Raw genomic sequence first — 24,400 nt, 5'->3', positions numbered from 1 at the left:
ATGATTTGCGGACATTAATGTAAGTGAATGGCACTGCGGATGTCAGCGGAATACCATCCGCTGACATCCGATTTTCCTCCTTTCAGTTCTGTTCCGTTTTTACGAATGGAACAGAACCCCATTTTTCCATCCGTGTAAAAAACGGAAAGGAAGGAAAATCGGATGTCAGCGGTGTCATCCGCTGACATCCGCAATGCCATATACTTACATTATGTCCGCATATCATCCGCAAACGGATGGGATGATATGCGGGCATACGGAGCGGATGACAGAAATGTCATCCGCTCCGTGGAAAAAAAAAGTCCCGCAGCGGCCTTAAGCAGCGGAGCGGCCGTCTGAAAGGAGCCTATCCCAACTATTGAATGTACAAATCAGTAAATGAAGGCACATGAAAACACATTGTCAACGGCAACATAGCAAAAATGTGATTAAAAGTAAGTAGTTATATAATTATCCAGTTTGGAAAAAATATACAATTAACATGAAACAAAATATTAAAAAAAAAAAGCCTTGAATATTTAATGAAGTAAATGCATGTAACAGAAAATTACTCCAACTTGTATTTTTATTTATAGGTGAATAAATCGGAGTCCTGTGTAATCACTGAAATACATGATTCCAAATTTTAGTAATTCAAACAATTCTACAATTCATGAACTACTTTGCTCATTTTTCATTCATATCAGCACTGTGATTATGTTAGCCCAAGTGACATATTAGATTTAAAAAAATCGATATTTACATACAGTACACTGACAGTGGCATTTTATTTTTATTGTCTTTGAATTTGGTTTTCATCTCATTTACTTCTCACTGTTTCTTTTACATAACACAGTGGGATCTTTTATATATTTGCACAATTCCAGAGTTATTCCAATTACTGTGGAATTGTATTACTAATTGAAAAGAATATTTTAAACATGTTAGCAAAACTGATTACATTTTTTCCTAGGATATAATACTACTGATACTGCATCTACTATAGTTGCTGATGGAAATCATGCAGTAAGCAGCACCTACTTCCTGGAGGCAGTAAAAACAAGGATTTGGGTCACCAGGCCTTTAAAAGTAGACTACTGCTAGTGAAGAAAATTAGATATAACTGGATATTTTTAAATAAAGTTAGTGATGGGTAAATGTTTCTAGGTCATTTCAGCCAATGTTTGAATGCCAAATCCAAACTCCATTGAAATCAAAAGGAGTCAGTAACGGGCATTTGCTAGGCAAATAAACCCTTGTTCTTGCCCTTTTTTGTAAAAAAAGACATATTGAGATGGGAAATGCCCTGAGAGACCTGTACAAAAAAAAAAAAGAGATTATTCAATGTGTAGCAGGGTCTTTAAAAAAGGCTTAAAGGGCAACAGTAAAATATATTCCAACTTATAACATGCTTGGCGGATGCCTTGAAGCTATTTTTGACTTTACTCAGCATCAGCAACACCATGTTGTGGCATCACATACATTGCATGTAATATAATTTAGTTACTTTTACAATAATTATTGGCTTATATACAACAACAGAAACCCAATATGATACATTTCCACTCAAAAAAGCCTTTATTTATTATTAACTGGTTGTTGTAGATAGAGGAACAAAGGAAAGTTTGCTGAGGGAACAATTCACAGTGTGCATCCCTATTTTATGATGCAACAAAGCTGAACAATTCTGTTTTCTGCCACCTTGAATATATGTGTAATTTCTTCCTGTTATCACACCTTAACACACCATACCATGCTCCTTTGAAGGAAGGAAGGAGCAAGGCATGGTGTGGTAACGTGGCAGTCATAATCATCCTTTGTCATGTGACAGTTAATACCAGCCTGCGTTTGCTACTTTTCTGACAGCTCCAGATAGCAGGAAGAAATTGCACATATATTCAAGGTAACAGAAAACAGAATTGTTTAGCTTTGTGGCATGATAAAATAGGGGTGCAGACTGTGTGAATTGTTCTCTCAGCAAACTTTCCTTTGTTCATCTATCTACAACAACCAGTGTAGAGAAGAGACAAAACAGAAATCATCAGAGAGAAAATTCATAAAGAGGGTTATCCTTACATCTAGGGTGATTAGGGGGTTAAACATGTGCCTAACAATGGGTAATACTTGTAATGTGTTCTGTTTTTTACTTAAGATCTCTTTGTTTCTTATCCTTGCTTTGTAGTGATAAGAAACAGAGAGATCGTTCCCTCTGTACAGAGTCCTGTGTTGATTGTCAGTGACATACCAGTGCACGGGCCACCCTTCCGCAGTACATTGCAGGTAGGAGCTCCTTAAGTAGTTAAAAACAGCGATATTTGGGTTGAGGCTCAGAGCTCGGAATTTATGAGACTTTTTTTTATGAAAGGATACTTAATTTACTTCTACTGATGTTTCAACATTTTCCAACAAACTTTCAGTGTCATTTTGATCTTTTAGATCAGTAGACTCATTTTCTTCCAATAGCAATACCAAATATTGAATTGTTTTAAAATCTGCTGTTGAATTTTTGGGCCAGTTTGGTTTTTCCTTTACATTCTGTTTCATATGTAAACTTTTAAGCAAAAGCTCTCTGGCAAAAAGGAACAAATCCTTTATCACTTCAAATCTGTCAGTCTGTTGAGTAGGACAGAATGATAAACCCAAAGAAAGAACTCTCTTCTCAGAGGATATTGCATATGAGGAAAGGTTCACTATATTTAATCCACATTGTTTGTGCTCTTGACTACATGTTGTGTTGTGTTTGTTTTGTCTAAAAAACTTTTCTGTGTGCTTTTTTTGTGTTTTGGGAATGATGCCTAAATCCTTATCTGTCTTCTGTGTACTATACTGATTTTTGTGAGATTAATCAGTTTGTTTAGAATTAGTCAGCACTCACCAACTGTGCTGCCTGTTCTTTTGAACCATTAGAAATGTCAATTTCCTGTGAATCTACTGTACATGTCTGTTCAATCAGTCCATCACCATGTTGACGTCTCTGTGAGCGTTCTTTCCTAAATCAGTATTGTGCTTAAAATGAGATGGAAGAAGAGGTAGAAGACGAATTAGACAAATAATTAACATCCCCTTCTCCATTTTTTAAAACCGTGTAGTAGTCTTCTTCTTGGTTTATAACTACTAGACCATCTACAGTATATGCTCTACCCTCATTGAAGGCAGTTTTGTCTCAGATTTTTTCTACTTTTTCTGGAAAATTTGTTTATTAAATATTTCCAGATCCTCTTTACATTTTCTATCCCAATCACTGTATATTTTGTGCATTTTGAAAGGAGTAATCTGTGCATATATTGTATATTCTCAAAATCTGTATCCAAAATGGCCAACTGCTTCTTTTAATAATAGCATCATGTTTTTTGAACACCATTGATCTCACCCAGTGTGAGGGAAAAACTGAACTCTTAGGTCTAGTGGATTGATATTCCCATCTTTATATTTACCAAAAGATTTTGTGTCTCAGAACAAAGCTGACTTTTTTTCAAGGGTTTTTCTTAGATTCAAAAATAATGAACACAGCTCAGATTCAATTTGCCATTTTTTTGTTGGAAGTCAGCCTGATAGCTGGACATCAAATTGTCCCATTATTTTCCCTGATAATCCCCCATCTTTTTAAAAAGAGTACTATTATTGTTATTATTATTACTATTATACAGGATTTATATAGTGCCGACAGTTTATGCAGCACTTTACAACTTGCGGGTAGACAGTACAAATACAATACACTTTAATACAGTAGGAATCAGAGCTTACAATCTAAGATGGAGGGTCAAGAGATACAAGAGGTAATAACTGTAGGAGATGTGCTGAATAAAAGTCCAGTTGTTAGTGGCCGAAGAGATGAGTTTTAAGGGATCGTCTGAAAGTGGACAAAGCTGGAGATAGTTGGACAGATTGGGATAGAGCAATCCAGAGGATGGGAGAGGCTCGGAAGAAGTCCTGGAGGTGAGCATGGGAAGAGGTGACAAGGGAGCTAGAGAGCAGGAGGTCCTGGGAGGAATGAAGAGAATGATTGGTTGGTGTTTTGGGACCAGGTTAGTGATGTAGCTGGGTGCCAAGTTATGGATGGCTTTGTAAGTTATGGTTAGTATCTTGAATTTAATTTGTAGGTTAAATGGCAGCCAATAGAGGGATTGGCAAAGAAGGGTATCAGACACTGAGTGGTTAGTAAGGTGGATGAGCCTGGAAGCAGCATTCATGATGGACTGAAGGGTGATAGCCTATTTAAAGGTAAGCCAATGAAAAGGGATTTGCAGTAATCAAGACGAGAGATGACCAGGAAGTGGATTAGAAGCTTTGTGGTGTCATTGGTTAGGAAGGGGCGTATCTTGGATATGTTGCGGAGGTTGAGGCGGCAGGCTTTGAACAGCGACAAGATGTGTGGCCGAAAGGATAGTTCAGAGTCCAGGATTACAACCAGGATCTTGGCATGGGGGGACGGGTTGATAGTTGAACCGTTAATTTTGACAGAGAAATCAGGGGAAGAGGAACATGGGGGAAGAAATAGCATGAGCTCGGTTTTGGATAGGTTGAGTTTGAGGAAGTGACGTGACATCCAGGTTGATATGTCTTTTAGTAAGTTGGTAATGCGTGAGGAGACTGATGGAGTGAGCTGAGGGGTGGAGAGATAGAGTTAGGTGTCATCAGTGTAGAGATGATACTAAAAGCCATAGGAGGCAATCAGCTGACCCAGGGAGGTGTAAATTGGGAAAAGGAGCGGTCCAAGAACAGAACCTTTGGGGACCCTGATGGAGGAAGGGAGAGGAGAGGAGGTAGTAGAGTTGTAAGTAGCACTGCAGGTGCATTGGGATAGGTAGGATGAGATCCAGTGAAGAGTACAGTCATGGAGACCAAAGGAAGTGGAGTTTTTGAGGTGGAGGGGGTGGTCCAATGTGTCAAAGGCAGCAGAGAAGTCCAGGAGAAGTAGTACAGAATAGTGTCCATTGGTGTTAGCTGTTAGTAAGTCATTTGTAAGTTTATAGAGAGTAGTTTCCATAGAATGTTGAGGGCTAAATCCGGACTGAAGGGGATCAAGAAGTTTGTTCTTAGTCAGATGGTCACTCAGTTGGTTATAGACCAGTCGTTCAAGGAGTTTGGAGGAGAAGGGGAGTAAGGAGATGGGGCATAGTTTGTGAAGATTGGTGGGGTCCAGTGAGTGATTTTTAAGGATGAGAGTGACTAGTGCATGTTTTAAATAGTTAGGGAAGGTGCCAGAAGAGTGGGAGAGGTTGAAGATGAGCATTAGAGAGTGTAGAAAAGTGTCAGAAGGTGAGTGTAGCATTTGCGAGGGAGCAGGATCCAGGGGGCAGGCGGTTAGAAGAAAGTCCAACAACTTTGTCAATACTAGCAGGGTTGAATGAGGGAAGTAATGATTGTACCTGTGGACATGGGGTGTTAAGTGGAGGAGATTTCTGCACTTTGGAGATCTCCTTGCAAATTATATTGATCTTATTTTTGAAGTGATTGGCGATCTTCTGGGCAGTGAGTGAGTTAGAGGGTGGAGTCTGTGGAGGACGGAGTAGAGAGTTAAAGGAAGAGAAGAGTTGACGGGGACTAGATGGAAATGTGTGAATGAGGCAAGACTCTTGATAACGTCATCTCTGACGAAACGCGTCAGGTCACGGCGTGCTGATGTCACCCTCTCACTACCAGGCAGTGCGGGCGGTAAGCCGTCCGGCCGGCGGCTTCTGTCTCATCGTTTTGGGTGATATTTTCCTGGTTTTTCATGTGAGTGTAACCCCTTTTCTTTTATTAATAAATCTGTGTTGAGTTTTATGCTATGGCGTTCCCCTCTCTTTTTTCATGATGCGGAGATATCATCCTTTAATGCCATACATTTGAAAAGACTGGTCTGAGTGTGTGGTCTCCCTGTATCTTCAATCAACATTTATTTGTCTTATTGATGTGTTTTCCTTACCATGGTCTGGTAAGGATTACATTTTACCGGGTGTAGGGATTATGCGTTCACCCCTCTCCCTGCCTCATTTACCCTTTGGAAGAGAATTTCCACTGTGCACCCTCCTCCCTCTGCATTTTATTAGAGGTTCATATTGTGCACCTTTACACTTATTCTGGTAAGAAGTACCTATTCCTATCCCTCTATATATCACCTTGAGGTGTTTTCACATATTTTTTCATTTTCCATTCACTTTGGAGGTGCTGGGTCACGTTTTTCACAATGTTTATTTATCAATTTTTGTGGTATTATGCTATGGCATTTTTTCTTTTCAATTGAGGGTTATTTGACACCATTCCACTTTACTCACATCACAACCAGACTCTGCATTTCTTGAAAGAAACAGAAAGACTGAGTTACATGCCATTTATTTACTCATCTCTGGTAAGCAGTTTTCCCATCAGATGTGGATTTTCTTGTGTCACGTTGTGTCAACCACTTTTTGTACCAAAATTTATGAACTATATTTTATTTCAATTTTTGGACTATATATTTTGTTCATATTTCCCTTATTGAGCGCGACTTATTGTATATATATAAAAGGACATGCCCCAGAGTCCTGTAGGTTTTCTCAGTATATGGATGTAAAATTAGCAAGAGTTGGTAGGAACAGTAATAGGGAGAGGAAAAAAGGCAGTGTGACATACAGTATACAGGCTGTGGGGTGGAGAAGAGTGGTGAAGGTAACAGCAGGAGTGGTAGAGAGTGCATGTTACAGAGTGGAAAAAGAGCTGAATAGATAGACAGGGTCACCTGTAGCCTGTTTGGTGCTTGTTGGTGTAGTTTGCTGTGTATGCTCGCTGCGTGCATTCGCTGGAGTGCATATCACTTGTGGAAAGAATCACTTAAAGAAAAAAAGCCTTAAGGAAAGATGCCCTGCAACGTGCTCCCCCAGCAACGTGCTGACCCCTTAAGGATGCACTAAATTTATACTGGTATAAGGGTGGGGGTGGAAATGTATTAATTATGCATTAATGGATTCCGGGATGTCTACAATCAGAGTGGACCTTTCACTTCTAAAGTCAGACTAGCAAGAGGCAAGAAAAGCTATAAAGATAAGGTTAGCACATAAAATATGATAAGACACTTCATAACAACAAAAACATCATGGCAATGCACACAGGACAACAGATGGAAAAGACCACATACCAAAAAGCACAGATACATAGAGAGAATAAACAGGTTCAAGTTGCAGTTACAGGTGGATGTATTTCAGCAGACACATACCTGTGGGGGCACAGAGAAGAGATGTTCAGATTGAAGTGCAAAGAGTACTAGGTTTTTTACCAGCACAAATAATCACCAGTAAAACCACAAGTATAGAAGAGAGACTTCCATAAAGATGGTTGTGTTTTCCGCACAAAATAACATCAAAATAACATCATAATACATAAAAAACACTCAGTTATGGGTGGGGGTTGCCACCATCCCTGTCAAACACATAACTCCTCAATACTAAATTCCTGTAATAGGACTTTAAGGGCAACCAAAGGAACTTTTTTGTAAATCTTTTTTTTACGAAAGACAATTTTTATTACAGTCTTTAAAAGTATATCCATTAATAAAATTAATTGTTACAAATATTTGTTTCACAGTGTCATTATTATAAATAAAATGCATATGAGCTAAAGGGGTATACCTAGGACTGGTTTCTACTGTACACTGTCTGATTCATTCATTCAATACTAATTCAGTTCAATACAATTCAATACTAATACTAATTAAATATTGGATAGATGTGGGACTTCTAGGAGAAATATGTGGATGCTTTATTGGTGATGGGCATAGTTTCCCCTTCTAATCATTAATTTTCCCCTATGAAATTGTAAAATGGTATATATTTGAAGGTTATTGGTAAAAGGGTTCTTGGTTAATTAGTGTATGTATATGTATGTATATATATATATATATATATATATATACATACATTATAATATTTGTAAAATAATGTTATTTTTATGGGTTATCTACAGATTAGCCTTGTTGACCTGATGGGCCAATAGATGGTCCCCACCCAGCAATGAAAGCCCGCCATCCCTCCCTTCTGCAGGTGGCATTTTGTCCACCTCCATGAGGGCAAAACTTTATGGCCCAATTAGGGGATGGATGGGTTAAATGTACTGCACATCTTTGTAAAGAAATGGAACAAGTTAGCAACTGGATGTTACAAGCAGTAATTACTCCCTTACCATGGAGGCTTCTATATAGGTCAATAAATCCTCTTCCTATTATATGCAACTCAAAGTGGTGCTTTTTTATCATTTTTATGCATCTTAATGCCGGGAAAAATGGTAGTTCTAAATTGGATACCTAGTAAAGTCCTGGAAGTCAATGTCTGGAAAAACTTTGAAATTCTCCCTCTTCATCAAAAAAAATGAGGCTAGAGCAGGGGAGTCAAACTCAATTTGATCGCGGACCACATCAGCAGTATGGTTGCCCTCAAAGGGTCGGTTATATCTGTAAGATTAGGTCCCCCCCTATGCCCCCTTAAACCCTTACATGAGATGTCAAGAGCTCCCCCACCATCAGAAGTCAAGAGTCAACCACCATTCCTTACATCACAATGCACCCCCTTACCTTGTGCTAGTGCCAGGAAGAAGATGCGGGTGGATCTGGGATGAAGAAAGTGCAAGGTCTGGAAGAGGACCTGAGGAGGGCTGGAGTCAGCTTACAGAATCTGCTGAATGCTGAGACCAGGGCAGGCAGAGACAAGGTGGTGTTATTGCTGCACAGAGAGGTGCAGAATCTGTAGGAGGTGTTCTGCCCTCCTCTCTGCTGCAGACTGCTGAGAAGGGGGGTTGGGCCTTCTGCAGCAGCACAGAGAAGCACAGGATCTGGCAAAGGAGTTCTGTCCTCTCTGCTGTAGACTACTGAGACAAAGGGGGGGGCAGAGACAAGGGGGGGGGGTGCCGCAGCTGCTGGAGAGGTGCGAGGGCCACATGAAATGGGCTAGAAGATGTCCTGCTAAATTCAACAAAATCTGGGGGGACTGGGTTTCCAGTCCTATTACTTGTAAATACTAGAACTCTGTATATTATACTCTTCTATGCTGATATGATCTTAATCTTAAAGTCTACAGTCAATCCACATATGATATTATAACCCAATACTGAAAAAAACTCTCACCCTGTATTGATTTAAAACAAATAATTTTATTTATTAGCAGCCATTAATATATGTACAAGCCTTTAGACTGCTCTAAACTGTTTCTAGATTCTTTTATATTTTTTTGGCTAAAAAAGAAAAAAATAATCTGTATACTTCATTAAATTATAATACTGTTACATGTTTCTTAGCTCAGTTATTTGAATGTGATGACATTGGTTAACATATACATGTGTACCTTAATTCACTAAAAGTACATCATGAAAAATAGTAGGCATATATAACTATTAATGTATATGTCTTGCATATGAAGTGTTTATCTAATCTATCTACAGTTTCTATCTATCTATCTAATCTATCTACAGTTTCTATCTATCTATCTAATCTATCTACAGTATCTATCTATCTATCTATCTATCTATCTATCTATCTATCTATCTATCTATCTATCTATCTATCTATCTATCTATCTATCTATCTATCTATCTATCTATCTATCTATCTATCTATCTATCTATCTATCTATCTATCTATCTATCTATCTATCTATCTATCTATCTATCTATCTATCTATCTATCTATCTATCTAACAGTAAATCTTGATTACATTTTATACAGCAAAGTGAAATTGACCAAACCCTTTAATTCTTATTCCTCTCATATGAACAGGAATTGGGGGGACTGGACGACAGTCAGTCACAAAGCTGGCTGCATTCATGGCAGATATTGAGCTCCATCAAGTTAGTATTCAGAAATCATATTCAGTCAGTGAATGGAGGGACGATCTGAAAAAGGTGCTGCGAGCTGCTGGACAAAATGGGTCTCCAACTGTGTTTCTGTTTGCTGAGCATCAAATAAAGGTAAAGCAAAACAATGTTAGTATAAATCAGGAAAAAATGATATTCAAGAACTACATGCAGCTCCTAGTCAGAGCATGAGAGAGATAAAGATAATAAATCTTTTGTTATGCAGGCAGTAATAATAGACACTTAGAAACAGAGGGATTATTTTGCTATTGAACTGTAATATCATTGCTCTGCAAAGCTGTTCAATAAATTGCCTGTTTTAGTTCTCAAAATGCACATTATGAGGACGATAGTCGTTTCATGAATACTCGTTAAACCAGATGAAGAAAGATGGGGCTTCAAACTATAAATCTGTTTGGCAAATAACTTGACTGTACAAAAAATGTAAGAAATAAATTAATAGTGAAAGGATTTTTAAGAGATACTTTTATTATTTGAATTGTAAATGAGCAATTTTCTTACTTGCAATAGGATGAGTCATTTTTGGAAGACATCAACATGATCCTGAGCACTGGTGATGTTCCTACCCTGTTTAATAATGAAGAAAAACTGGAAGTCATGGAAAAGGTCATCTTTCTTTTATTGTTCTCCCGTCAGAGGTGCTAGCAGACTGAGAGGGAGGGAGGAGGCTTCAGAATTATTTTATGATACAAGAGATTGATTGAATGCTGCAAATAATAGATTGAGAGCGAAGTTTATCGAACTGACATTAACTTTTATTATGATGTTCTCAGTTGTGTTATTGTACAGAGAATGTTTTTAATTTAAAGAGAAGACCAAATATAAAAAAAAAAGAAAAATATTTTTTTTTTCAGTTACAGTGAAACCACTACCCATCTGCTAAAAAATGTATTTTTCTGTGCAGACTGTCCTTGGTTTAGATAGTGTTTACCATGTAAAATAATGTAGCTGCTTTACAATGAAGAGAAAAGTTACTGTTTTTTAAGAGAAAAGTTATTTCTCTGTGGTGCCTTGCTTTACCAACTTGGGATAAAAACCCAAAGCAAAAACAACAATAGGCCCCTGTTTCTCTATTTTTTCCAACTCAAATTAGAGGATACAGAATACTAATCGTTTTTATGGCAATCTGTACCTACAGGATGTGAAATATTATATACATTTATTTAATCTAATTTGTCAAATACTATGATATCTGCAAAGATCACTGTGTAGTAGGGGTAACCTGAACATTCCTGGGTTTTGTTTGAGGCGACTTTGGCAAACTTTAAAAAAGTTAAGGTGCTGAATCCAAACCTAATTAAAGTATTTGGGGGGGGGGGGTTGTCCTGCAACGGCATGTGAAAGGGCACTTCTCAGAAAGCTCCCATGGTACATCCTCTTCTGATCCTTCCCTTGCCATCCTACCTGCCCCAAATCAGTCAAAACTGCTGGCTATTGCCCCCTGGATCCACCCAGAGCTGATGGTGACCCATAGGGAAGAAAAAGATGCCACGATTGAGGCGGCCCTGGAGATCCTAGATGGTGCAGGTCTCCTCCCAGCCACAGAGTGTTCCATGAGGCGTGGACAAGCTAAAAGATACTAGGGGTAAGTTCCACAAACCAGGCAAAACCCCTTAGAAAAAGCAAAACACAGGGACATGCTATACTACACCCAGAAATTGTCAGGTGCCTGCAGCCCCACACTTCCTGATGCACAAGCCACCCTGGGTGATCCGGAGGCTGCTGACCAAGAGGGGACAGGGGCACTGGATGATACTGTTCCCCTAGAGACTTCCTTAACTCCAGCCCCAGATATTTTCAACATGCCCACTGATGAAACTACACAACCCACACTGAGTGATATATTAAAAGCAGTACATAAATGCACAGCCTTAGTGGTTGACGTTAAAGAGCAATTTGGGGTCTCAAAGAAACAGCGTCACTTCTCCATCAGGACATTGAAAGAATCAGAGAGAGAACCACGACAGTGGAGGGCCGGGGCCGTGTTTTGGAGGATCAGATACCCCCCTTGCCAGTAATGCCAGAATTGCTGCCCAGCAAGTTGCACAAGCCAACATCAGAGCTGACCACATTGAGAATCACCTTTGGCACAATAATGTCCGGATCATTGGCCTGCCTGAGAGGGTAGAGGGTCGCAACCCCACTGAATTCATGAAATACTGGCTGCAGGAATTATTCAGCAAAGAGGCCTTCACTCCCCTCTTTGCAGTGCAGCGGCACACTGCACCCACCACGCTCCATTCTTGCTTGCCTGTTAAATTATAAGGACCATGAGATTATCCTGCACCTCATGAGAAGGGTATGGTCCAATACGATGGGACCAAGGTCTCTTCCTTTCCAGGCTTCTCTGTGGAGGTCCAATGCAGAAGGTCCAAATACGTTGATGTGAAAAAGAGATTGCAGCACCTCCAATTGAAATATGCTATTCCTTATCCTGCCAGGCTATGGGTAACAGTTGGAGGCCAAACACATTTCTTTGAAACAGCGCCTGATGCAGCCACTTGGCTTGACCAGCATGAACAAGATCTTCGACGTTGGTGACATGACATCGACAAAGATTGATCCCTGTGGGCACACTTCCTCAAATCAGTATGGCACAACTGGGCAATGTTTTCTCAAATGAGGGACAGTACTCCTTTCTCACACCCAGCGAAGAGAAAATTACTCCACATCCCTAACTTGTTAGTGCTCTGAGCTAGGTCAATGTATACGCGATCTCTCAGATTACACTATGTGAATCGTTACAAGCCACGGTTAGGGTGGCAACTGTTTCAGTGCCTGGTTGGCACAAGAAGATTCTACCAATTACAGTTCTCAGAGGCACAGAGGGGTCTACTCCTTTTTCTCACTATTGTAATGACTCTAGTTATTGCACTAATCCCTCGGTGCCTGGCCTTACTGGTTATGCTGCTTGCGCAGTTTTGCAAATTTATCACTTGTTGGATCTTACCAGGTACCTTAACTTAGTATGACACTCAGTTTGATGTTTTTTTCTGGCTGCACTTTATCCTACTGTCTCCCACAAACCATGAAGGCGTTATCTCAGTGGGGCTCAGCCCTCACAGTGTGTTACATACCTGCCAAACATGTAAAATGGCTAACGCAACAGCTACTCCACTGGTCTCCTGGAACGTCCGAGGAGTAAGTGACCCTCTAAAATGTACTATGATCTCCTCCTGCATCCGGAAATCCCACTCAACCATTATAGGTCTCCAGGAGACTCATCTGACAAGAGACATGGACAACTGTCTGCACTAACCGTGGGTTGGTAAGGTGTTCCACTCTACTTACTTCTCTTATTCCCGCAGGGTAAGTGTATTTATACACAATACCTTGGCGTACCAGGAATTGGACTCATTGGTGGACTCATTGAGTCACTTTGTATTTTTACACTGTAAACTATACACTCTAATGCTAATCCTGGCTTATGATTATATTCCTCCACCATTCTCCAGGGAAATCCTGCAATAGCTGCTGTTGTATCAGGCTAACAAACCTGACATACCAGTACTGATCATGGGAGACTTCAATTGTTGTCTCAATTCTCAGTTGGATAGGCCCCCTCCATCTCTGGCTACCTCTCAGGGGAGGGGCACTACCCTTGGTCATCTCTTGGCGGAGGTGGGCTTACTTAACATCTGATGTCTTCGGAACCCTAACACCAGGCAGTTCTCCTGCTTTTCCAACACACATAGAGCTCTGCTTGGGCATGAACCACATACCCAATTATACCTCTAAGATAGAGTACTTCCCCCGTGGGGTATCGGATCATTCCCCTTTAATGATATGGCTGAACACCAGACCTACATCCACTATGTGTAGGGCCCCATGAAAGTTGAATGCTGTCTGGCTTAAATTGTTTCCCTCTCATGACCGCATAACCCAGCAAATTGACCAATTTTTCAATACACACAGTGTGATGATGTCCTGTTGAGGTGGGAAACCTTCAAGGCATACCTTAGAGATACCTTCCTCACTGAGGAAGACATGGATGTCGGCTCATGATTCTTTGGATCGCCTGAGATCCCCTGCCGTGGATAAGAAACATGTTTTCACGAAAATTTATGAAGAGGGGGAGAAAACAGGTTGCCTACTGGCAAAAATTGCTAGGTCCCAACAGTCCTTACCAGCTATTGGAGCAATTCACTCCTCCACTGGGCGGGTGATCAGCGACCCAAATCAAATATTTACCAAACTATCGTCCTTTTATTCAGACCTCTATGGCTCCTGGGATGATTACTCTTCTGAGTTGCTGACAAGTTACCTTAATGACTTGACCATACCCACTCTATACCCTGCAGATCGTCTGGCATTGGACGCTCACTCTTAATAAGCTACAAAAGGCAGCCTGTTCCTTCCCCACATGCAAAGCCCCTGGGGATAATGGTATTTCCATGGAGGTATACACCACCTATAGGGAGATGATCCTGCCCAGGTTGCTGGAGGTTTTTAATGCCTCTGCCAAGGTAGGCTTTTTACTGATTTCAATGTCTAGGGCAAATGTTGTACTTCTGCTTAAACCTGGAAAGGACTCATTAGACACTAGCTCCTATAGACCCATATCTTCGTTGCAATGTGATGTGAAGATCTTAGCTAAGGTAAACAAATGTATTCCGTTTATTATATACTCTGAGAAGGGTTCATGCCTCAAAAGTCCACGGCCACCAATATTAGGCAGTTGTTTCTAAACATGCAGACAAAGGCTGATAACATGGGATGTAAGGGCAATCCTTTCCCTGGATGCAAAAAAAGCATTTAACAGTATCAGTTGACCATATCTCTGGCAGGTACTGTCTAAGTTTAATTTTGGTGCTCGGTTTATTTCCTGGGTGCGCCTTTTATACAGCTCCCCACGGACAGCGATTAGAGTGTCTTATAGATTGTCACCTGCTTTTTCACTGGGCAGGGCTCTTCTCTGGTCTCACTAATAATTGGAACAAATCTGCATTAATGCACTTAGATGAGTGCGCCTAGACAACCAGCATCTATCCCCTGCTCCATCCCATTAGTGACCTCTTTCAGATACCTGGGCATCCAAATCTCCCCCGTCATCATGGACTACTTCTGCCTTAATGTGCACCCCTTGATGGCCCTGTTCAATGATAAAATTAATATCTGGATATTTTTCTTTTGCCTACTGTTGTGCTCACATTGCTGTAATTCTAGTACCGTATCATGCTACCATAGCGGGATGTTGACTCCCCATTTTATGCTTCCGGCCTTACATGATCGGTTGCGGATAAGGTTCTATAGTACGTGCCCTGCGCGTTTTGACAGACACAAATTGTTCTTTCTGTTGGTTTTCTGGTTATGTTGTTAATGCAGCAAGGTAGTTTCACTGTCTCTTTAATGCTGTGTCACATATTGTATTGATACTGTATTCCTTGTCCGCTTGTTTTTATAGCTTCATAATAAAAACTTATTGAAAACTAAAATTAATATCTGGAATAGGCTCAGAATGTCCCTGGCCGGGAAAACAAATCTAATTAAGATGATACTTATGCCTTAACTTTTATATGCTCTTCATAATTCCCCCATGGAACTTTTTATGCCCTTCATAATTCCCCCATAATTCCCCCATTCATAATTCCCCCATGGGTGGTTAATTCTCTTTTTAGGCTGTTACTTTGGGGTGCCGTCCCCCCAGAATTAAGTTGGAACAGCTGCAATTTCCTAAGGCCAGTGGAAGCCTTGCCCTCCCAAACCCTTGGATTTACTACATAGCTGCCCAAGTCCAACACTTTATAGGTTCCATGTCTCCTGCCCCCGAAGGCTCTTCTACTTGTCTTTTGCTTATTGGCACTGGTGCAGACTCCATCCCGGAGGGAATGGATCTCAAGCATTCCAAAAACCCAATAAGCAAAGGCCTACCTATGTACTAATCCAGAAAATTTGGAATAAATCAAAATAACTGCAGCAAGTGACAGGCTATACTACATACAGTCCACTTTGGGGAAATAATACTTATACTGAACTGGCCAGAATCCAGCAGGGGCCTTGATGGCGTGCCTGGGGGGATAACTCTCCTATTCCAGGTGTTTCAAAACGGGAGGTTAATGCCTTTTCTGGACCTCCAACATAAATTTGCCTTACTGGCTTACATGTCCTAATATTACCTACAGCTATCCCATGCAGTTAAAGCTCAGGGAGATGCAATAGATTGGTCGCTTTCACCCACCCCCATTTTTCACCTACTTCAGTCAGTGACCGAAATGAAAGGTTTCATATCCCAGTGTTATCATATGCTCTTGATAGAACACCTGAGGGCCTATTCAAACAGGGCAATGTCCCAATGGGAGGAAGACGTGGGAACTGGGAACTTTAACAGGAGACCAGTGGGAGGAGGCTTTTCAGTCAGCTAACATGTGCTCTCTTAAAATCTCACAGAAGGTGTCACAACTTTATATCTTACTCAGAGTACATTACACCCCAGTAAAGCTCCGCAGGATGGGTAGACTCCCCGACCCATTATGTGGTAGATGCAGATGAACAACTGGGGATCTTATCCCTCTCCTCTGGCGATGCCCTAAGTTACATCGCTACTGAAGTGAGGTCCTCTCTATGCTCAATAGAGTCTTCCCGGTGAATGTTCCCTTGAACCCTATCCACTGTTTACTTGGAATCCTCGAAGAGGTTACACCAGAGGAAAAGACAAGAGTGGCTTTCTCCAAGGCCTTACTTCAGGTCCAGGAAAATCATTCTTTTAGACTGGAAGTCTATAACCCCCCCCCCCCATCAGTTAAAATGTGGGTGGCCCATATGGGGAACATGTGACAACACTGAAGAAATTACACTTTACTACAATGTAAAGTAGTGAGTGTAGAGCTTGCATAACAGTGTAAATTTGCTGTCCCCTCAAAATAACTCAACACACAGCCATTACTGTCTAAACCGCTGGCAACAAAAGTGAGTACATCCCTACGTGATAATATGTCCAAATTGGGCCCAATTAGCCATTTTCCCTCCCCAGTGTCATGTGACTTGTTGGTGTTACAAGGTCTCATTTGTGAATGGGGAGCAGGTGTGTTAAATTTGGTGTCACTCTCTCATACTGGTCTCTGGAAGTTCAACATGGCACCTTATTGCAAAGAACTCCCTGAGGATCGGAAAAAATATTTTTTGCTCTACATAAAGATGGGCAAGGCTATAAGAAGATTGCCAAGACCCTGAAACTGAGCTGCAGCACAGTGGCCAAGACCATACAGCAGTTTAAAAGGACAGGCCTCGCCATGGTCGACTAAAGAAGTTGAGTGCACGTGCTCAACGTCATATACAGCGGTTGTCTTTGGGAAATAGAGGTATGAGTGCTACCAGCATTGCTGCAGAGGTTGAAGGGATGGGGGATCAGCCTGCAAGTGCTCAGACCATACGCCGCACACTGGATCAAATTTGTCTGCATGGCTGTCGTCCCAGAAGGAAGCCTCTTCCAAAGATGATGCACAAGAAAGCCCGCAAACAGTTTGCTTAAGACAAGCAGACTAAGGACATGGATTCCTGATACCATGTCCTGTGGTCTGATGAGACTAAGAAAAACTTATTTGGTTCAGATGGTGTCAAGCATGTGTGGTGACAACCAGGTGAGGAGTAAAAGGACAAGTGTATCTTGCCTACAGTCAAGCATGGTGGTGGGAGTGTCATAGTCTGGGGCTGCATGAGTGCTTCCGACACAGGGGAGCTACAATTCATTGAAGGATCCATGAATGCCAACATGTACTGTGACATACTGAAGCAGAGAGCGATCCCCTCCCTTCAGAAACTGGGCTGCAGGGCAGTATTCCAACATGATAACGGCCCCAAACACACCTCCAAGATGGCCACTGCCTTGCTAAAGAAGCTAAAGGTAAAGATGATGGACTGGCCAAGTATGTCTCCAGACCTATACCCTATTGAGCATCTTTGGGGCATCCTCAAACAGAAGGTGGAGGAGCGCAAGGTCTCTAACATTCTCCAGCTCTATGATGTCATCATGGAGGAGTGGAAGAGGACTCCAGTGGCAACCTGTGAAGCTCTGGTGAACTTCATGCCCAAGAGGGTTAGAGCAGTGCTGGAAATGGTGGCCACACAAAATATTGACACTTTGGGCCCAATATGGACATTGTCCCTTAGGGGCATACTCACTTTTATTGCCAGCAGCTTTGACATTAATGGCTGTGTGTCAAGTTATTTTGAGGGGACAGCAAATTTACACTGTTATACAAGCTGTACACTCACTATTTTACATTGTAGCAAAGTGTCATTTCTTCAGTATTGTCACATGAAAAGATACAATTAAATATTTACAAAAATGTGAGGGGTGTACTCACTTTTGTGAGATACTGTGTGTGTGTGTGTGTGTGTGTGTGTGTATCTATCTATCTATCTAACTATCTATATATATATATATATATATATATATATATATATATATATATATATATTTATTTATTTTTTTTTTCAAAAAAAAAAAAAAAATTATGATACTCACAGGTCAGATTTAGTTTTATTAATAGAGTTTTCAAGTTCATGGCTTGTAACCAGTTGAAAAGAAATCCTGCCAACAGTTATTTCACACTTCAAAACAGAGACTTGTGGTTGTCTTGAGAAAGCGTCCTTGAAGTGTGAAACAGCTGTTGGCTGTAGCCTTTTATAGTAACCGGCTAACTGTTTATAGCTAGAATATGAACTTTTAACCTGTATATTATTGACAAAGATTTTTTTTTAAACTCGAGCGTTGAGTATTTCTGTCCCCCCCCCCCCCCACTTTAGCATTTATCTGTAATACTGTTTAAATCCGTTTTAAAAATAAAAGTATAGCATTTTTGAAAAACAGAACCAATAAACAAATAAATAAATAAGACTCTATAAGCATATTTTACAACATTATGAGATGCTTGCTTTTGAAATTTGCTGCCTAATATACACTGTAAAATGATGGTAATTATTTGTGTTAAACAAGAATAAAAACATTCAAACTAACATTGCTGTTGCAAAATGTACTGGAATAAACTTTAACCCAAAAAGGGCAGTGTATGTCACTGTCTACCTTCCTATCTTTGACTTGCACCCAAAATAAAATCTTGTTTTTTTTTTTAAATAATATCAACCTAGCTAGCTTAGTTATAATATTTGTGTCCACGTGCAAAACAGCAAAAGGAGAAAAAAAATGTGCTTTTTTTTTTAATCAGGTGTATTGAACCTTAACAATCAATAGCAACTCATTCCAGCTCGTAAATATTATAGTCCAAGACACAGCAGTCCTTCTAACAAGTACCATAGTACCCAGTTTGCTGGTCCAGGCCTGCTATTTTTATATATTTTTCAATTCTTAAAATTATAAGTACAGAATAATGTTCAGTACGTGATACAGCTGTTGTGTGCTTCAGAAAGTGTAGGATTCCCTAATTTACCTCATTGGGAAAAACATTGTACTACATACAATTTTCATTTCTTTACTTTGCTCAATTTATTCAACTATACTTGAAAATGTACTGTATATATGTATAACTTGAAGTTGAGCATACTGTAGCAATGTCTTACAGTATGTGGCCACCTCTTTTCAACTGATCATGGATCAAGACTTTCATTTGCAAAGCTTTGCTCACTCAGGGCGCAGAATGCATTGTGCAGCAAACACCCAGCGAACACCCTGTAACCGCCGATTAAGGCAAATGTTTGGCCGAACTCATGCTCGGGCCGAACCGTTCGCTCAACACTGCCCATTAATGACCTGATCATTTATTTGACTAATTCAGCTAAAATTGTTACTGTTAGATTTTTTTTTAATCAACTAATTTACAGTTTTAAGATACATTTAAATACCTATAAGCAACAAACTGCTTTAGTTCCAGGGTCTTTTTTTTTAGTGTGTAGCAAAATCTTTGTTTTCTCAAAGTAATAACAAACCTGTGGGTATTCAGGAGACAGAATCCAGATTTTACAGGTTTGCACCTAGAGGCGTAACTAGAACCTTCAGGGCCCCAGTGCAAGAAACCATGAAGGCCTGACCCCCCGGGGTGACCCAGCCCTAAGCGTCACCACTGTACACCTAAATAGAACCAGTCCCCTCTCCACTGCAGGAAGAAAATGGAGGGGATAAGTTGCTCTATATGCCACCCCTTATATCCAGGTGTACAGGGGTGAGGCATGCGCCCCCTGGAGCATGGGGTTAGAATAAGTGGCAGCAGTTGTGGTAGTGATGGGGGGACGGAATGGGATCAGTGGCAGCGGTGGTGGTAGTGGTGGGGGGGATGGGATGGGATAAGTGGCAGCTGTGGCTCGGGGGATGAGCTCAGCGGTAGCAGTGGTGGAGGTGAGGGGGGGTGGGATTAGTGTCAGTGGTGGTGGTGTTGAGGGGGGTGGGATCAGTGGCAGCGGTGGTGATGTTGAGGGGGGTGGGATCAGTGGCAGCGGTGGTGGTGGTAAGGGGGAATGGGATCAGTGGCAGAAGTGGTGGTGGTGAGGGGGGTGGGATCAATGGCAGTGATGGTGGTGGGATCAGTGGAAGTGGTGGTGGTGTGGAATCAGTGGCAGCCGTGGTGGTGAGGGGGGTGGGATCCGTGGCAGTGGTGGTAAAGGGGGGGTGGGATTAGTGTCAGTGGTGGTGGTGATGAGGGGGGTGGGATCAGTGGCAGTGGTGGTGCTGTTGAGGGGGGTGGGATCAGTGGCAGCAGTGGTGATGTTGAGGGGGGTGGGATCAGTGGCAGTGGTGGTGGTGGTAAGGGGGAGTGGGATCAGTGGCAAAGTGGTGGTGGTGAGGGGGGTGGGATCAATGACAGTGGTGGTGGTGGGAGGGTGGAATCAGTGGCAGCCATGGTGGTGAGGGGGGTGGGACAGTTGCAGTGTTGGTAAGGGAGGGTGGGATCAGTGGCAGTGGTGGTGAGGGGGGTTGGGATCAGTGGCAACAGTGGTGGTGAGGGGGGTTGGGATCAGTGGCAACAGTGGTGGTGAGGGCAGTGGGATTAGTGTCAACCGTGGTGGTGGTGAGGGGGTGGGATCAGTGGCAGTGGTGGTGGTGTTGAGGGGGGTGGAATCAGGGGCAGTGGTGGTTGTGGTAAGGGGTTGGGGTCATTGGGAGTGATGGGGGGATCAGTGGCAGTGGTGATGGTGATGGTTGGTGGAATAAGTGGCAGCAGTGGTGGTGAGGGGGGTGGGATCAGTGGTGGTGGTGGTGAGAGGGGGGTGGAATCAGTGGCAGTGGTGGTGGTGGTGGTGAGGGTGATGGGATCAGTGGCAGTGGTGCTGGTGAGGGGGGGTAGGATCAGTGGCAGCAGTGATGGTAAGGGCGGTGGGATTAGTGTCAGCAGTGGTGGTGGTGAGGGGGGGTAGGATCAGTTGCAGCAGTGGTGGTGGTAAGGGGGGTGGGATCAGTGGCAGCAATGATGGTGGTGAGAGGGGGTGGGGTCAGTGACAGTTATGGGGGTGGGATCAGTGGCAGTGGTGGTGGTGAGGGGGGTGGAATCAGTTGCAGCGGTGGTGGTGAGGGGGTGGGATCAGTAGCAGTGGCGGTGGTGGTGAGGGGGTGGGATCAGTAGCAGTGGTGGTGGTGGTGAGGGGGGGTTGGGATCAGTGGCAGTGGTGGTGTTGGTGGTGAGGGGGGTGGGATCAGTGGCAGCATTGGTGGTGAGGGGGGATCAGTGGCAGCAGTGGTGGTGAGGGGGTGGAATCAGTGGCAGCGGTGATGAAGAGGGGGTGGGGTTAGTGGCAGCGGAGGTGGTGGTGAGTGGGGGTGGGATCAGTGGCAGCGGTGATGAAGAGGGGGTGGGGTTAGTGGCATCGATGGTGGTGGTGAGGGTGGGTGGGATCAGTGGCAGTGGTGGTGAGGGAGGGTGGGATTAGTGGCAGCCGAGGTGGTGCTGAGGGGGGATGTAATCAGTGGCAGCGGTGGTGGGGAGGGGAATAGGATCATTTGCAGCAGTAGTGGTGAGGGGGTGGGATCATTCGCAGCAGTGGTGGTGAGGGGGGTGGGATCAGAAGTGGGATTTTCCTTCTCCCTCACTACCACCTCTGCCACTGATCCCAACCCCTCACCGCCACCACTGCTGCCAATGATCCCACCCTCATCACCACCACCACTGCTGCCACTGATCCCTCCCCCCTCACCACCACTGCTGCCACTGATACCACCCCCTCACCACCACTGCTGCCACTGATCCCACCCCCCTCACCATCACCTATGCCACTGATCTGATCTCACCACCACCACATTTGCCTCTTACTGATCCCACCCCCCCCCCCACAAACACACACACACATCACAGGTCCAATGCCTATCCCCCCCATCACCTCTGTTGTAGAGGTGATTGGGGGGATAAGGATGAGATGTGTGGGGGTGGGATCAGTAAAAGGTAGAGGTGGTGATGTTGAGGGGGGGGGTGGGATCAGTTGCACTGACATCTGGAAGTTGATCACTTACTTGGTCAGTCAGTGGATTCCCCCTCAGCATTCACGTGCCTCCAAGGATGCCTTTGTGTCATGGTGTCTACTTGCAGAGGAGAGAGCTCCTCACCTTCACTCTATTGGTGTCAGCTGGTCAGTCGACTTTCTTCTTCATTGTTCACCTCCCTATGGCTGCTCTCTTAGGGGGCGGTCCGGACTCCAGTAACAACAGTAGTAACTCCAGCGATAATGCTCAGCATCCCCAAACGGCTGCAACCCCCCCCCCTTCTTGCAGAATGGACAGGCCTCTTGGTAGCACAGCCAGAATGAGCAGGTGAGCGGGCGGTCGGGTCTCCCCACAGTGGTGGCACTCCAGGTCCCAGTCACAAATGCGACCGCTGAAACCCTGACAGTTCTGCCACTGTTTGCACTGCTGCTTGTCCCTGTACTTAGCTATCTACTAGCCAGGTAAACAGCCAATAGTACATTTTGTCAATAGGGAGCTGAATAGAACATAAAAGGAATGCTGTTTTTCAGCTATTAGAAATCTGGTTGCTTTTTGACATGTGCAGAATATTAGTTTTTCGTAGTAAAGGGGAACTCAAGAAAGAAAGTGTGCATTGAGATCTACATGGACCTGTGGTATAATGTGGAGTCTTCTTTACTAAATATATACCTTAGGGTACACATGCTTTAATATGTACATAATAAACATCAAAGATTAAGGGGACAGGTGGGAGTAAAATATTTTTTTCTGCCATAAAAATGTCCATGCTTTTTGGATTCATTAAACAGACAGCATAACATTTCTAACACCACATGTCTAACTGGAGATAAAAAAAAAAAAACACAAGTCCAAATTATTATGTTGCTGTTCTGAAGTGGTGCCCTAATAATTCAGGGAACAACTAAACATCAGTGCCTTTGTAATAAAATCAACCTGCCATCGGCATAATAATTTTGGGCAATAATATTGCTATATAATGATTCTTTAAGCTAAAATGTACAATCACGTTGACAATGCTGGTAAAACATACTACAGCTTTTTTTTTTAAAAACTGTAGGTGACCCTTACCAGTTTATTCAAAAATATTTATTGATGCTAAACCTTTTTTTTTTTTTTCTTAAAACAGATGCGTCAACTGTTGCCAGATACTGAAACTCAGAATGAAAATAATCAATCTGACTTGTACAGAAAATATAAGGACCGCATTCGAAGAAATCTTCATATTGTACTGGCCTTTAGTCCTACTGGAAAAGCTTTCCGCGATCAGCTTCGTCACTACACATCTCTAGTCAACTGCTGCACGATCAACTGGTTTCAGGTAATGGTGAATTTACTGGAACTAGAAATACAATAGGATTTGTTTGAAATAGGCAACTATGAGAATAGCATGACCAAATGTTTGAGGTGACTTCACAGAATACTAACTTTTTGAGTATTTACTAAAGATCCATACCTGCATACCATTGAATTATTTTGTAACCTATAAACTTCTTGATAGATAATTCACTTTTTTGAACATTTACTAAACATCCACTCTGCATAACATCAGATTATTATGCTAGGTAGGGTTACTGACTGTCTCAGCCTCCACATTTGCAGATTGTGTTGGTTTCCTGCAATGTAAAAAATATCAGTGTTCACAAACTAAAGACTAGTGATGAGCCAAACGCCTAGTTTTGGATTCAAGGTAAGGTCGCAAGATTAACAAAAGTTTGGAAGCCAAATTTAAGCCCTATTGAAGCCAATGAGAGCTAAATCTTTAAAATCAGTAATTGCCATTTTCTAGGCTATTAGACAAGGGACTGTCAAATAAAGGGCATGTGACTAGCTTGACAGTGTCCTGGAAGTCATGTACCAATGCAAAAAAAAAGGCTTGAGATATGCTTCACAGCTGTATGTAGTTTTAAGAACTTTACGGGGGTTGCAGTTTATAGTACATAGCCGTTGCGAGAAGTGACTAAGAACTATCCTGTTGTATAATGATTAACCTTTTTTAAGTATAATACCCGGGGTCATATCCACAAATTTAGAGACTGTCCTGTCATTTTTAAGAACATGTCAGTGCAGAAATGTTCTAAATTGAAGAGCTTGGTTACTAAATTGGGCCATGATATGAATGTAATCAAACTTTTTAGGGCATGATCCTGGTGTAATAATAAATCCCTTGGGTTACCCTTTGCTCTTTTATATAGCCATTCAAATTATTTTTTTGCTGTATCCTCATTTCAATAAGGCTTTTGA

The 24,400-nt window shown here is 42.2% G+C and overlaps 1 protein-coding gene across 1 annotated transcript in view; it reads left to right on the top strand.

Annotated features, from left to right (window-relative positions):
* LOC309552619 (dynein axonemal heavy chain 3-like) overlaps nt 1–24,400 on the top strand; it is a 1,537,563-nt gene that overhangs the window by 878,645 nt on the left and 634,518 nt on the right. The window contains exons 31-33 of the mRNA XM_082253560.1: nt 9,701–9,891; nt 10,309–10,404; nt 23,286–23,477. Coding sequence (XP_082109686.1) covers nt 9,701–9,891; nt 10,309–10,404; nt 23,286–23,477 — 479 coding nt within the window. The remainder of the gene's footprint in view (nt 1–9,700; nt 9,892–10,308; nt 10,405–23,285; nt 23,478–24,400) is intronic.

Source organism: Pelophylax lessonae (genome assembly GCF_965119305.1).
Source record: "Pelophylax lessonae genome assembly, chromosome: 4".
Taxonomy (NCBI): domain Eukaryota; kingdom Metazoa; phylum Chordata; class Amphibia; order Anura; family Ranidae; genus Pelophylax; species Pelophylax lessonae.
Note: the sequence above shows the minus strand (reverse complement) of the source record. Positions and strands in the feature narration are given on the sequence as shown.